Source organism: Malaclemys terrapin, chromosome 13 (genome assembly GCF_027887155.1).
Source record: "Malaclemys terrapin pileata isolate rMalTer1 chromosome 13, rMalTer1.hap1, whole genome shotgun sequence".
In the NCBI taxonomy this organism is placed as follows: domain Eukaryota; kingdom Metazoa; phylum Chordata; order Testudines; family Emydidae; genus Malaclemys; species Malaclemys terrapin.
In genome coordinates, this window is record NC_071517.1 from 38,243,235 (window position 1) to 38,256,204 (window position 12,970).

Sequence of the window (12,970 nt, forward strand, 5' to 3'; positions counted from 1 at the left end):
ATCTGGCCAAGAGAATATTCACCTCAAATTGTCATCTGCTACACTCCCCGCCCCCCCGGCCCATTCCCAGTCACCACTATTCAGCAGGTCCGCCCAGAGGGGGGGGCAAGTGGGGCAATTTGCCCCAGGCCCGGAGTATGTCGGAGACTACCCACACTTCCGTCTTCCCCCATCCCATCCCCCGGCGTCCTGGATGTGGCACGCTGAGGCTCCGGTAGAGGGGGTAAGCGGCATGGTAAGGGAGGGGCCGGACAACCCCCTGACCCCATCCCCCCACAGCCATGACCCCCAGCTCCGAGCCCAGCCCCTCTGAGCCGGACACCTCCAGACCCCATCCATCCCCTCCACAGCCCAAACCACCAGCTCCAAGCCCAGCCTCTCTGAACCGGACACCCCCTGACCCCATCTCCCCACATCCCTGAGCCCAGCCCCTGTGAGCCGGGCGCCCCCCAACCCAGAGCCCAGCTCCCCCCGGAGCCCTGGGCAACAGCAGCACCACCCCCAGGCAGCGACAGCCCATTGGCACCAACCATCACCATCACCCAGCGACAGCCCATTATGTAACTGCAAATGTATACAGACCATTAAAGCATTTAATGTTTTCAAATGCTGGATTTAGTGTATTTTCAAATTATTACAGATTAATTTTTGAATGTATTTCACTGGTTATTTTTTACATTTCCAAATACATGTTACTAGAGTATTGCAACTTTTTTTTATGGAAGGGGCCCCAAAAATTGCTTTGCTTTGTAATAATTTGAAAATACACTAAATACATTATTTAAAAACATTAAATGCTTTAATGGTATGTATACCAGCTGCTTAGCTGCAGTGCACCAGGGCCGCTCCCGGACACGGCGCACTGGGACGCCGGGGGATGGGGGAAGACGGATGCAGGGGGAGCCTCCGACATATTCATGGCGGCCCCTGTGGGGCCCCCGGGGCAAATTGCACCACTCCCCCCCCACCCCGGGCGGCCCTGAGACATTCTCTCGCCTAGACCTAGACCAGTTTCAACAGATTTAAAATTTTTATTAAGATGATTTAAAAAAAAAAAAGTTAACAGAGTTTGAGCATAGAAGTTTATGGTTATCAGGGAATACTGTACAGAATTATCGATGGTGCAAAGTTTGGTTTAAAATCAGGTGGCATAAGGAATACATAATCTGCAATATCCCCGATTCGGGGTAAAAGGTTGATGGGTCAAAGTACAGGCATTGAGATATGAGGGTATGAAGTTCATATAGTGGCTATGTACGGGTGTGGAGTATAATGAGTAGATATAATGATGAGGATGGATTGACCCTCATTTGGTGAGATTTAATGTTCAGGGAGTTTATGGTTCCAGTAATTCTCTACAGATTTGTCAGCAAGATCAAGGACTGCAGTGAAAAGACAGCAAGGCCTGTGTGCTGGACTTGTGTGTAGAAGCGGATTCACAAATATTCAGTGTAGTGTATTATATGGTGTCGTCTTACATCCTTCCCAAGGGCAAAAAATCTTCTGCAACAATGAAGGCCTGGGCTCATAACCAGTGGCTGCAGAACTTTTGGATGCGCAAGTCCACATTTCTGCATCTGTGTGCAAAACTCACCAAAATAAAAGCTGCACTGACAATGGAAAAGAAAAAAAAATTGCACTATGAGGATCTGCAACAACCGATTCTTATTGGTCAATCAGTGGTCTCTCTCCTAAACCAAGGTGGACTGGATTTCTTTAATGTAAGTAGTCACAACATATTGTTAAAGCTCATTTTATGCTCAATGCTGTGTTAAGATCTCTGCAGTCACAGATAATAACGGTCTTCTTGGGAAATCAGGGCACAGTATCCAGTCTGCAAGACACACACACACACCCCGCTTGAACAAAACCCCATCCCTCCCGTTTGCAACCATCCCCCAGAGGAAGCAGACCGTGAGTGTTTTCCACCACAACCCCATCCCTCCCGTTTTGCAACCATCCCCCCAGAGGAAGCAGACCGTGAGTGTTTTCCACCACAACCCCATCCCTCCCGTTTTGCAACCATCCCCAGAGGAAGCAGACCGGGAGTGTTTTCCACCACAAACCCCATCCCTCCCGTTTTGCAACCATCCCCCAGAGGAAGCAGACCGTGAGTGTTTTCCACCACAAACCCCATCCCTCCCGTTTTGCAACCATCCCTGGACCAGTGACAGGTGCATGAGCAGCCCAGTCATTGGAACTAAGCAAGGAGAAGCCAGTGGAAAAAATGAAAAGGGGCCACTGTGGTCTCAACGTGGGCTCAGGGGCACGCTCCATACCCACAAACCCTACCTCCCCTTTCACGAATTCAATGGAAGGGGCCACTCTGGTCTCACGTTGGGCTCAGGGGCATGCTCCGTTCCCCCAAACCTTACCTTCCTTTTCATGGATTCACACACAAAAAAGTGAAACAGCGCGCCTCAATCATGCAATAGATCAATTTGGCACATTAGCCAGGAGGAAGCAGACTGTGAGTGTTTTCCACCACAAACCCCATCCCTTCCGTTTTGCAACCATCCCCCAGAGGAAGCAGACCGTGAGTGTTTTCCACCACAACCCCATCCCTCCCATTTTGCAACCATCCCCCAGAGGAAGCAGACCGTGAGTGTTTTCCACCACAACCCCATCCCTCCCGTTTTGCAACCATCCCCCAGAGGAAGCAGACCGTGAGTGTTTTCCACCACAACCCCATCCCTCCCGTTTTGCAACCATCCCCCAGAGGAAGCAGACCGTGAGTGTTTTCCACCACAACCCCATCCCTCCCGTTTTGCAACCATCCCCAGAGGAAGCAGACCGGGAGTGTTTTCCACCACAACCCCATCCTTCCCGTTTTGCAACCATCCCCAGAGGAAGCAGACTGTGAGTGTTTTCGACCACAAACCCCATCCCTCCCGTTTTGCAACCATCCCTGGACCAGTGACAGGTGCATGAGCAGCCCAGTTATTGGAACTAAGCAAGGAGAAGCCAGTGGAAAAAATGAAAACGGGCCACTGTGGTCTCACCTTGGGCTCAGGGGCACGCTCCATACCCACAAACCCTACCTCCCCTTTCACAAATTCAATGAAAGGGGCCACTCTGGTCAGGAAGCAGATCGGGATCGTTTTTGACCACATACCCCATCCCCTCCTGATTCGCAACCCCATGGACAGGCGGTAGCAAGTTAACAAACAGTTTACCAAACTGCTACGCTGCGTGGCAGAAACCGCTCCCAGTTGCAAAAGGGGAGGGTTGCGTTTTGTGCTGATACACCTGGCCCGGGAGCCCGCTCGGCCGCCTTACCCTGTCCACGTCCCCCCTGCCCTCCCAGAGACACTGCCCTGCTCCCAGCCCCAGCTCTAGGGGGCGGTGAGGGGACGCGGACAGGGTCAAAGGGGTGTAGCTCAGCACCCCCACACCGAAATCTGTCCCAGCACCACTGCATCCACATCTGCTGTGGCCTGGGCTCCCCCCCGGCCCCGCTCCCAGCCCCGTGCCCAGCCGTGGCCTACCTTGTGCTCCTGGGCAGCCTCCTCTGCCGGGACCACCCTGTGAGCGTGGTGCGCCTGGGACTCCCTGCAGATCACACAGATGAGCGTTTGGTCCTGGTTACAGAAGAGTTTGAAAGGCTCCTGGTGCGCGTTGCACAAATCTCCTCCTGCTGCTGCTGCTGCTGGGACACTCAGCTGCTTGGCGATTTCTACCATGTTCCCCAGTTGTCTGTTTGGCCTCAGGGTCCTCTGGGGAAAGGTCTCTCTGCACTGAGGGCAGGAGATGTCTGCATCTGGTCTCTCCCAGCACTGGGTGATGCAGGCTTGGCAGAAATTGTGCCCGCAATCTAAAGACACTGGATCCTTGAAAAAACTCAGACAGATGGAGCAAGTAGCTTCATCTCGGAGGCTCTTCAGAGGATTCCCGGCTGCAGCCATGGCTCCCTGCAGACAGTTAACAAGATAAGTTTCGTTTCCTGCCAAGCCCAACAAGCTGCCTTGTAAAGCAGATTGCCCAACCGGGAGCCAATCACGCTCTCCGGCAGGGAAATTAAAAACAAACAAACAAACCCATCAACACACACACAACACACACCCACACACCCAGAAAAGCCCCCAAACAAGCAAGATGAAGAAATGAAGCAATTACATACACAAAGACGCCAATAGAGGCTTGCTGGGAGCAGGCTTGGCAGCTTTCTTTCTATACCGCAGAATAAACCCAGGCTCAGAGTCAGGTTTAAGGCCAAGACCCTTTCTGTACCTCCTTTGTAAAGCAGTTTGAGAGCTAGTGCAGGAAAACACTATATAAGAGTGTTACTAATCCCTAATAGTTAGCGATCATTTTAAACCTTGACCAATTTATTCCAAAAAAATTATTCGCATTAACTTAACTATTATAACTCTGGGGTTATTCATATCATCAATATCCAGTCCCTTTTTTGAATCTTGCTAAATTACAGCCCTCAAAAACTCCATGTGGCAGTGAGTTCCACCGTTTAATTACATGTTTTGTGTAAAAGTATTTCTTATTGGTTCTGAATTTGATCCCTTTCCATTTCATTGACTGTCCTCTTGTTCTTGTGTTATGAGACAGGCAGAAAAGACGATCCCAGTCTTCTCTGTCCCATTCATTATTTTATACCCTTTTATCCTGTCCCCTCTTATTCATCTTTTTTTCTAAGGTAAACAGTCCCATTCTTTTGAATCTTTCTTACCAAAAGAGGTTTTCCAGGTCCTTCATCATTCTCATTGCCATTCTCTGAACCCTCTCTAATACTGCAATATCCTTTTTCAAAGGTGTGACCAGTACTGCACACTCTACTCTAGGTCGGTGCTTTTCAAACTTTTTTTCTGGCGACCCAGTTGAAGAAAATTGTTGATGCCTACGACCCAACAGAGCTGGGGATGAGGGGTTTGGGGTGTGGGAGGGGCTCAGGGCTGGGGCAGAGGGTTAGGGTGCGGGGGTGAGGGCTGCAGGGTAGGGCCGGGAATGAGGGGTTCAGGGTGTGGGAGGTGGCTGTGGGCTGGGGCAGCGGGTTGGGGTGCAGGGGGGGTCAGGACTCTGGGCTGGGGTTCAGGCTCTGGGGTAGGGCCAAGTATGAAGGGTTTGGGGTGCAGGAGGGGGCTCCAGGTTTGGGGGGGCTTATGGCTGGGGCAGGGGAATGAGGCGTGGGGTTGGGGAGCACCTCAGGCTTACCTCCGGTGGCTCCCAGTCAGCGGCACAGCTGGGGTGCAGAGGCAGGCTTCCCGCCTGTCCTGGCACCACAGACCGTACTGTGCCCCAGAAGCGGCCAGCAGCAGGTCTGGCTCCAAGGTGGATGCACGCAAGTGGCTCCAGGTGGCTCTCGCCTGCAGACACCTCCCTCCCCCCCCCCCGCCCCCAGTTCCCATTGGCTGGGAACCAACCAATTGGAGTGTGAAGCCAATGCTTGGGACAGGGCAGCGTGCGGAGCCCTATGGCACACACACACACACACACACACCGGTGTAGGAGCCAGACCTGCTGCTGGCCGCTTCCGGGGTGCAGCACGGTGTCGGAACAGGTAGGGACTAGCCTGCCTTAGCCGGGCAGCACCACTGATGGGACTTTTAATGGTCTGGTTGGCGGTGCTGACCAGAGCCATCACGACCCAGTCCTTTCCATTCCGCAACTCACTTCTGGGTCATGACCCACGGTTTGAAAACCACTGCTCTAGGTGAAGGGAAACCATCAGTTTCACAGCACAGGCCTGGGAGAAAGTGACCTGGATGCATGGAGCACTTGGTATTGCTTCTTGCTCCCACCCCGCACAGCCCCCTAGGGGCATGGAGGAAATTTTTTGGGGGGGGGGGGGAAGCAGTATCTGTGCATCACCACTCGTGGCCCTCCCCCATGTTCTCCACTGGGAGGGAGCAGGGAGAAATCTGGGCGCCCCCCTCAGCGCTCCCCTACCAGCTGGGAGCAGTGTCTGACTCTACAACAGCAGCGTGCACCTCTGTGCTGCCACACAACGCCACCTAGACCACCAGCATCCCTGGACTGTCACCCAGGTGGCCCACCCCTAAGGCCGGCCCTGGTGTGTGTGCGCGTGAATTTGTATCTACCTCTCCATTGCCTGATGTTAACAGACAGCCTGGCATTTACACTTGCACTAAGTTATTATGAACAGATACACATCGAACTACTGTCACGGGCTGGATTTTCTTGCCCTAATCAGTACTTCCGTGTACCTGAGTGAGCCAAAATTGGGTGAAAATCGGTAAACACCAAATAATGCCCTACATGCTCACCACAGACATGCACACAGGCCACAGACGACCCAGGTTCCACTGTAACCAGTTTGTCCATCCGCCCCCTCCCCCATCCTCAGGGCATTTGCCCATGCGGGGAGCTCTATAGGGGGCAGTTAGCCCCCCCGCCAACTGACTCCCCTAATCAAGCCGCTAACTTTCAGAAGCGCAGGCCGAGAGATCATCCTTCCTGATTCCCCCTCGGCTCAGTGCCGTGTGAGTTACTGATGGATCCCAGCTTGTCCCTTGCCCAGGATGGGGTTGAAGGCAGAGGGATGTGGCTGGGCATGGGGAGTCTGCTGGTCCCCTGAGCAAAGGAGGAAGCCTCTGGTTAACTCCACCTCTCTCCTGTTACTTTAGGGCGCCACAGCCTGGATATACTAGTCACAGGAGTCATTGACAAAGAGGGGACCAATCAGTACTTCATGATCGCCAAGCTGGTGTTAAGATCGCATACTACAGCAGCGACATGCGAGAGGTCAGAACCAGCCAGGAGTGGACAGCTCAGGCCGTGGGCGCTGACTATCTCCAGGGAAAGACCCAGAAGTTCTGGAGGTACGAAGATGGTGAATGTAGCTGCACAACCAGACGGGCGGTGAGTGTCTGAGAGGTATTGTTATGAATGGACACGAGAGAGCTGCCCGCTCAGAATCACTCCCGTTGGGGGATCGGGACCTTGCTGCCCACACCAGAACTGGCTGGAAAAAGGAATTTTCTCCCCACAGAAAATTTGGCATTCCCAGAAGTGTTTTCATTCCCGATCAGAAGGAAAAGTCACAAATGGGAGGTTTCCCTGGGAAGGGAATTTTTCAGAGATTCCATCTTGGGAGAATCCCTGGCAGGCAGCCAGGAAGCCCTGGGATCTTCCCTTTCAGTTTCCCCAACACACAAAATCAATGTTTTCTTGTTGTGGGGGGGTCACTGGGGTAGGGCTGGCCTGGAGGAGGTGCAGTTGGGTCACGGGGAGCCTTGTGTCTGGGGAAGGGGGGGTCGGGGTCACCATGCGGGAGGGGTTACCCTGCTTCCCTGCACTGATCCTCATTCTCTGCTTGTGTTTCAGGCCCATGGAAACCCGGCTACGCTCTGGCAGCCAGTGAGTAAATCCGGGGTATGGGGCCAAGATGCCCCAATGAATTATGGGGGGAGGGGAGTAGTGACTGAAGATGAGCTCCGATTGCTGGATACTCTGCGCCTGACAATTCCTGGGCCTGTGGAAATCTGCAAAGCCGACCCCAACCATCACCCTCCCCTGGCTCCCTGGGAATCTCTGACACACGCGCTTCCTTCACTCGAAACCTAGGGAACCCCAAAGAGCCAAAACAGCATCTTAAGGTCACTCCTTAGAGCAAAGCTCGGCCAGCGTCTCAGCACGCACTGGACGCCCCTTAGTGTGACTCTGGGCACAGGAGTGCAGGCCTGTACCAGTAGCCCTGGGAGATGGTGCGTAGGTTGTTATGCTGTCTCCTGGAGGCCTGTCCATTGTCAGGACCGGGGGTTTCTGTGCAGAGTGTAGTTTGGGGTCCATTGGGGGCATGGCGTGGGGAAACCCACAGCTGAATTCCCATCCTCCTTCCCTATCTGGGGTCCCCCACAGGTAAAGCTGCCTCTGAACAAGTTTCTTCTTTCTCCGTACCGCAGCAAAAATTGGAGAAGATTTTGCCTCCAGCTCTTCTTCAGGAACAGAGACCCGGAGCTAGGTACAGAGTGACCCTGTCCATCCAGTGAGGAATTATGGGATGCCACCTCCATCTGTGAGGCAAATGGGCCCGCTTGAAAAAACTGAACACAAAAATTGTGGTTTGTAAGAAGAAGACTCTTTCCTCTATTCGAGCTCCAGTCTGAGATGCCACCAGCTTTTGTGACACACAAAAATCTGCTCCAAACTGAGAAACTGAGTCTCCAGATATCAGAGGGTGGTTTGTTAGTGTCTCTCTGTGGAGCAGGACCTGTGGAAAGATGAGGATCTATCCCTTTTTCGCTGTGGCTGAGGGGATGTGGAACGAGTTTTTCCCTATTTCTTTTCCAGTTCCAACTTTTTGCAGACCTGCAGACTGCGTGTATTTTTGAATGCAAGGGTATTGCAACCTGAAATTACTGGAGTGAGGAGCTCCTTCATTTACATAAATATGTCCTAATCAGACCCCATTGGGCGATGCCAGTGACCTTAGAAGGAGAGTGCCCCATTCTGATTGGCCACAGGAGATCTGAGGTTCCAAGGGGTTGGGGCCAGCTGGGTCATCCTCTGCAAAAAACAAAGGAAAGGAAGAAACCTTTGTTCTGGCTTTTTGGCCTTCACTTGTGTCAAGGCTCCTTCCCCACTCTGAACTTTAGGGTACAGATGTGGGGGCCTGCATGAAAACTTCTAAGCTTAACTACCAGCTTAGATCTGGTCCGCTGCCACCACTCCCAATGTGCTAATTCCCTTCCCTGGGTAGCCTTGAGAGACTCTTCACCAATTCCCTGGTGAATACAGATTCAAACCCCTTGGATCTTAAAACAAGGAGAAATTAACCATCCCCCCTCCTTTCTCCCACCAACTCCTGGTGGATCAAGATCCAACCCCCTTCGATCTAAAACCTAGGAAAAATCAATCAGGTTCTTAAAAAGAAGGCTTTTAATTAAAGAAAAAGGTAAAAATCATCTCTGTAAAATCAGGATGGAAAATAACTTTACAGGGTAATCAAACTTAAAGAGCCCAGAGGACCCCCCTCTAGCCTTAGGTTCAAAGTTACAGCAAACAGAGGTAAACACCCTAGTAAAAGGTACATTTACAAGTTGAGAAAACAAAGATAAAACTAACACGCCTTGCCTGGCTGTTTACTTACAAGTTTGAAATATGAGAGACTTGTTCAGAAAGATTTGGAGAGCATGGACTGATGTCTGGTCCCTCTCAGTCCCTAGAGCGAACAACCCCCAAAAACAAAAAGCACAAACAAAAACCTTCCCCCCACCAAGATTTGAAAGTATCTTGTCCCCTTATTGGTCCTTTGGGTCAGGTGTCAGCCAGGTTACCTGAGCTTCTTAACCCTTTACAGGGAAAAGGATTTTGGAGTCTCTGGCCAGGAGGGATTTTATAGTATTGTACACAGGAGGGCTGTTACCTTTCCCTTTATAGTTATGACAACTTGTTAGCCCAGTTTCCACTGGCTGCTGGCCTCTGGCCATGCCACACAAAGTGCCCTGTTCTTCATTCACCCCCCCAAGCCGGCCACTGAGAGGTAGGAATCAGCAACGTAGGACGTCCAAGATCTGACACCTGCAAGTGAGTCACCACTAGCTAACCTGCAAGTCCATCAACCTTAATACAAATGAGCTAGGCGCTGACTCCGTGGGTGCTCCGGGGCTGAATCAGCTCCTCCACCTCCCTCCCAGTGCCGCCCACCTGCCGCGATCAGATGTTCAGTGGGGTGCAAGAGGCGCTGGGGGGGGGTGGGGGCAGAGCAAGGGTGGGGCGAGCTCAGGGGAGGAGGTAGAATGGGGCAGGGGTGTGGCATAGGTGGGAAGGGGCGGAGTGGGGGTCGAGCACCCTGCAGGAAATGACAAAGTTGGTGCCTCGGAGTGTTACGTAGCTATTAGAAGGCGCCATTAATTTATTTGGGATGGTTTAAAAAATCCAGTTACTGGACTCAGGTTTATTAATGTTTTTTCATTTTTATGTGGGTTTTTTGATGCTTTTGCTCGGTTATTGAGCTGATAAAATATGTACCATGGAAAGGTGGGCGGTTCGGCTGTTTGTTCCCCAGACGGCCGGAGCAGACTCTGAGCTCCCTCGAGGGCTGTTCCCTAGAACTGCCCCAGCATCCTCCAGGGATGGGCACCAGATCTGCAACCTGCTTTCCATCAGCAACGAGATCTAGAGCACTGGGGGGGGGGGGGGGGGGGGGCTGGGGTGGTGGATACCAGCCGGGTCAAGCCAGACGCCAACCAGTCCCCCCCTTAATAAACCTGTACTCACACCATCAACCCCCTTAGTTAGTCTCTGGCTCGTGCCCTGACGCTGGGGCATTTATATCTGTTCTATCTTTGAATCCCCGTGTGCAGCTACTTGTTCTGCGTATCCCCTGTAGAGTGAAAGGGCAGGTCCAGGGGTTAGGGTGGTAGCCCGGTAGACCTGGATCTCCCACACCCTTCCTGGGTAATCCAAGGTTCCACTGGTTATTTGTTGGGCTGAATTAAACCACCACTGCACCTAGGCAACCTGCCCTCAAGTCCACCATCCCTTCTGCGATGAAGGCTGCCCACCGCCCCTCTCCTGGCCAGTGTAACCCCACAAACTGCTGTCTGCACAATTTGCTACCTGTACTTGTTACTGACATCTCTAGTCTCTCTTTTACTGCCATGAAACAATTTGCTGCCTCTGCCTTTCCCCATCCTGTAGTCCAGAGGCAGCATCACAATTTGCTACCTGTCACCTTTCCCCATCTCCTGGTCCAGGGGTAACAAATTGTGATGATAGGGGTTCCCCTATCCCAGTAGTGCTACCTCTACCTTTTCTCATGCTCTGGGCCAGGGGCAGCACATTATGACAGAGTGGGGCATTCCTGTCACCATTTGCTAGGAGTGTGACATTTCTATTTTAAATCTGGACACAAATAAAGTACCTTTGTGATTGGGAAAAGTGTTCTACAGCATTAAGCCTCAGGGCGAGTGTATGTAAACCCAGAATGAAGGTGGCGTTATTTCTTTATTAGTCTCGTTCCATTCTAGATTAGGCCACAGAATGTAATCTGATCAGGGCTTAAATTCTTATAGAGCATTTCCCGGAGCCCCCCATGCCCTCCTCCAGTATTCTATAAAACCTCCAGGGGGGTTGAAAATATTTACCAGAGCTCCGCTCCGGACAGCTCCAGCTGAATATAAGCCCTGAATCTGACAATCGATCCCCTGCTCGCCTGTCTCACATTCTCATCCTCAGCGTTGCCTGCAGTGGCCCATGACTCCAACTCCTCCGGTATCCATGGGGCTCGGGGGTGGCATGGCATCACCGCAGAGAATAGCGTGCAGCTCCTTGTAAAAGCGGCATGTCTGTGGCGCTGCACCAGAGCAACTGCTGGCCTCCCTCGCCTCCTGGTACACCTGGTGCAGGTCCGTGGCTTTCACGTGGCAGAACTGCGGGCCCCTCTTGTAGCCCTTCTCCCCCACGCTCCGAGCAATCTGCTCATAGACATCCACATTTCTACAGCTGTATCCGAGCCAAGCCTGCACAGCCTCTTCTCCCCACAGACCCAGGAGATCCAACACCTCCTGTGCGGTGCAGGCAGCAAAGCGTTGGGAGCCTGTAGCCGGCCTGCTCAGCTGGGCAGGTGCTAGGGGAGCTCTCCATGCAGAGCAAGCAGGAAATGGCATTTCAAAAATTCCCAGTCCTGAAACAGGAGGGGCTTGTTCCTGTGTACCTGGCTGCTGGGCAGCGGAGTTCAAAACAGTAACCAGAGTGGGTCACAATGGGGCATTGTGGGACACCTCCTGGAGGAAACTTAAGCTGATGTGGGCAATGCAGTGTCTACACTGCCACTGCGTTGACCTAACTATGTTGACATAAGTGCTGCACCTCTCTTGGAGGTGGAGCTATTCAGTCGACGTAGCAGGTGAGTTATGTCTGGGGGAGGAACACTGTAGTATGGACGCTGACATTATTAGATCAGCATAAGCTGCCAGACTTCAACCTAACTCTGTAGTGTAGACCAGGCCTTAGTTGCTTAAGTCCCTTTGTGAATCTGAGACTTTCTTTTAATGTTCTTCAAATCCTTTCTCTTTCCAGTTCAGTAAACTGGAGGCTTGTGTAAAGAGTAGGGGGAAAATGACACCCAATGAAATCCATTTATTGGCTTTCAGGGGCACAGTTTTAAGGTCTAATCTCAGAGGCTGAAGAGAAAAAAAAGGAAAGATTTTCTCTGAAAGAATAAATGAACATGGAGATCGGGGTCTTGTTATCAGCATCGTAAAGTGCCACTCGCCCCGATAAACCCTGAGCTTTGTGCGTCTTATGCTCAGAGTCACAGAGGTCCGTGGGGAGGTGAGAGCCTGGAATTGGTTCCAGCAGAATCATCCCTTTCTCTACACCCAAGTTCTGTGCACACCAATGGTCTGGCTCGGCGGCTTTCCCCATTCCCCACCTCCACCTCCCAGTGATGTTTCCCTGCCAGGAATCCTTCAGAGGCCAGCGCACACAGCACAATTCAATCTCTCAGAATTGTTGGGCAGGTCCTGTAGTGTGTGTTCATGTCTCACACTTTTCTGATCTGCAGACAGGTTAAGGTGAGGGTGAGCTGTTCCTGGATCCCATGCAACCTCTGCTGGGGACACAAACTCCCTATGCAGTAAACACTGGGCGTTCCCCACGCCCTGCAAGAGACTCACATTTGCTGAGCTGGAATCAGTCCATTGTTAAAGTTACAGCCCCTGCAGGCTATGGTAAGACATGTAACCCAGCATGTACACCTAGTTGAGCTGGTAGGTTCATTTCCAAAGGCCGAGGGGTTCAGTGATTGAGGTGTGGGTCTGCTGTATTAGACAGAGACCTGGCATTAAGGTGTACATTTCTAATGCATACAGTCCGCAGGCCGCATGTTTGAGACCCCTGCAGTAGAGCAATTTGCCAAGGGGCGTGGCAAAGTCTTTGTCACTGAAAAGTTTTAAATCAAGATTTGGAAATAATAAATCAAAATGATGCTCTAGGAATTATTTGGGGTAAGTTCCGTGGCCTGTGTGACACAGGAGACTAGAAAATCAGT

General features: G+C 51.9%; 1 protein-coding gene across 1 annotated transcript in view; it reads right to left on the reverse strand.

The window, feature by feature from the left end:
• The window catches only part of LOC128847237 (zinc finger protein RFP-like), a 33,292-nt gene extending 25,354 nt beyond the window's left edge, over positions 1 to 7,938 (reverse strand). Inside the window, exons 1-2 of the mRNA XM_054046614.1 lie at positions 7,873 to 7,938; positions 3,489 to 3,911 (exon numbers count right to left, since the gene is read on the reverse strand). Of these exons, the coding sequence (XP_053902589.1) occupies positions 3,489 to 3,905 (417 nt within the window). The 5' untranslated portion in view covers positions 3,906 to 3,911; positions 7,873 to 7,938. The remainder of the gene's footprint in view (positions 1 to 3,488; positions 3,912 to 7,872) is intronic.
• Positions 7,939 to 12,970: the final 5,032 nt, after the last annotated feature.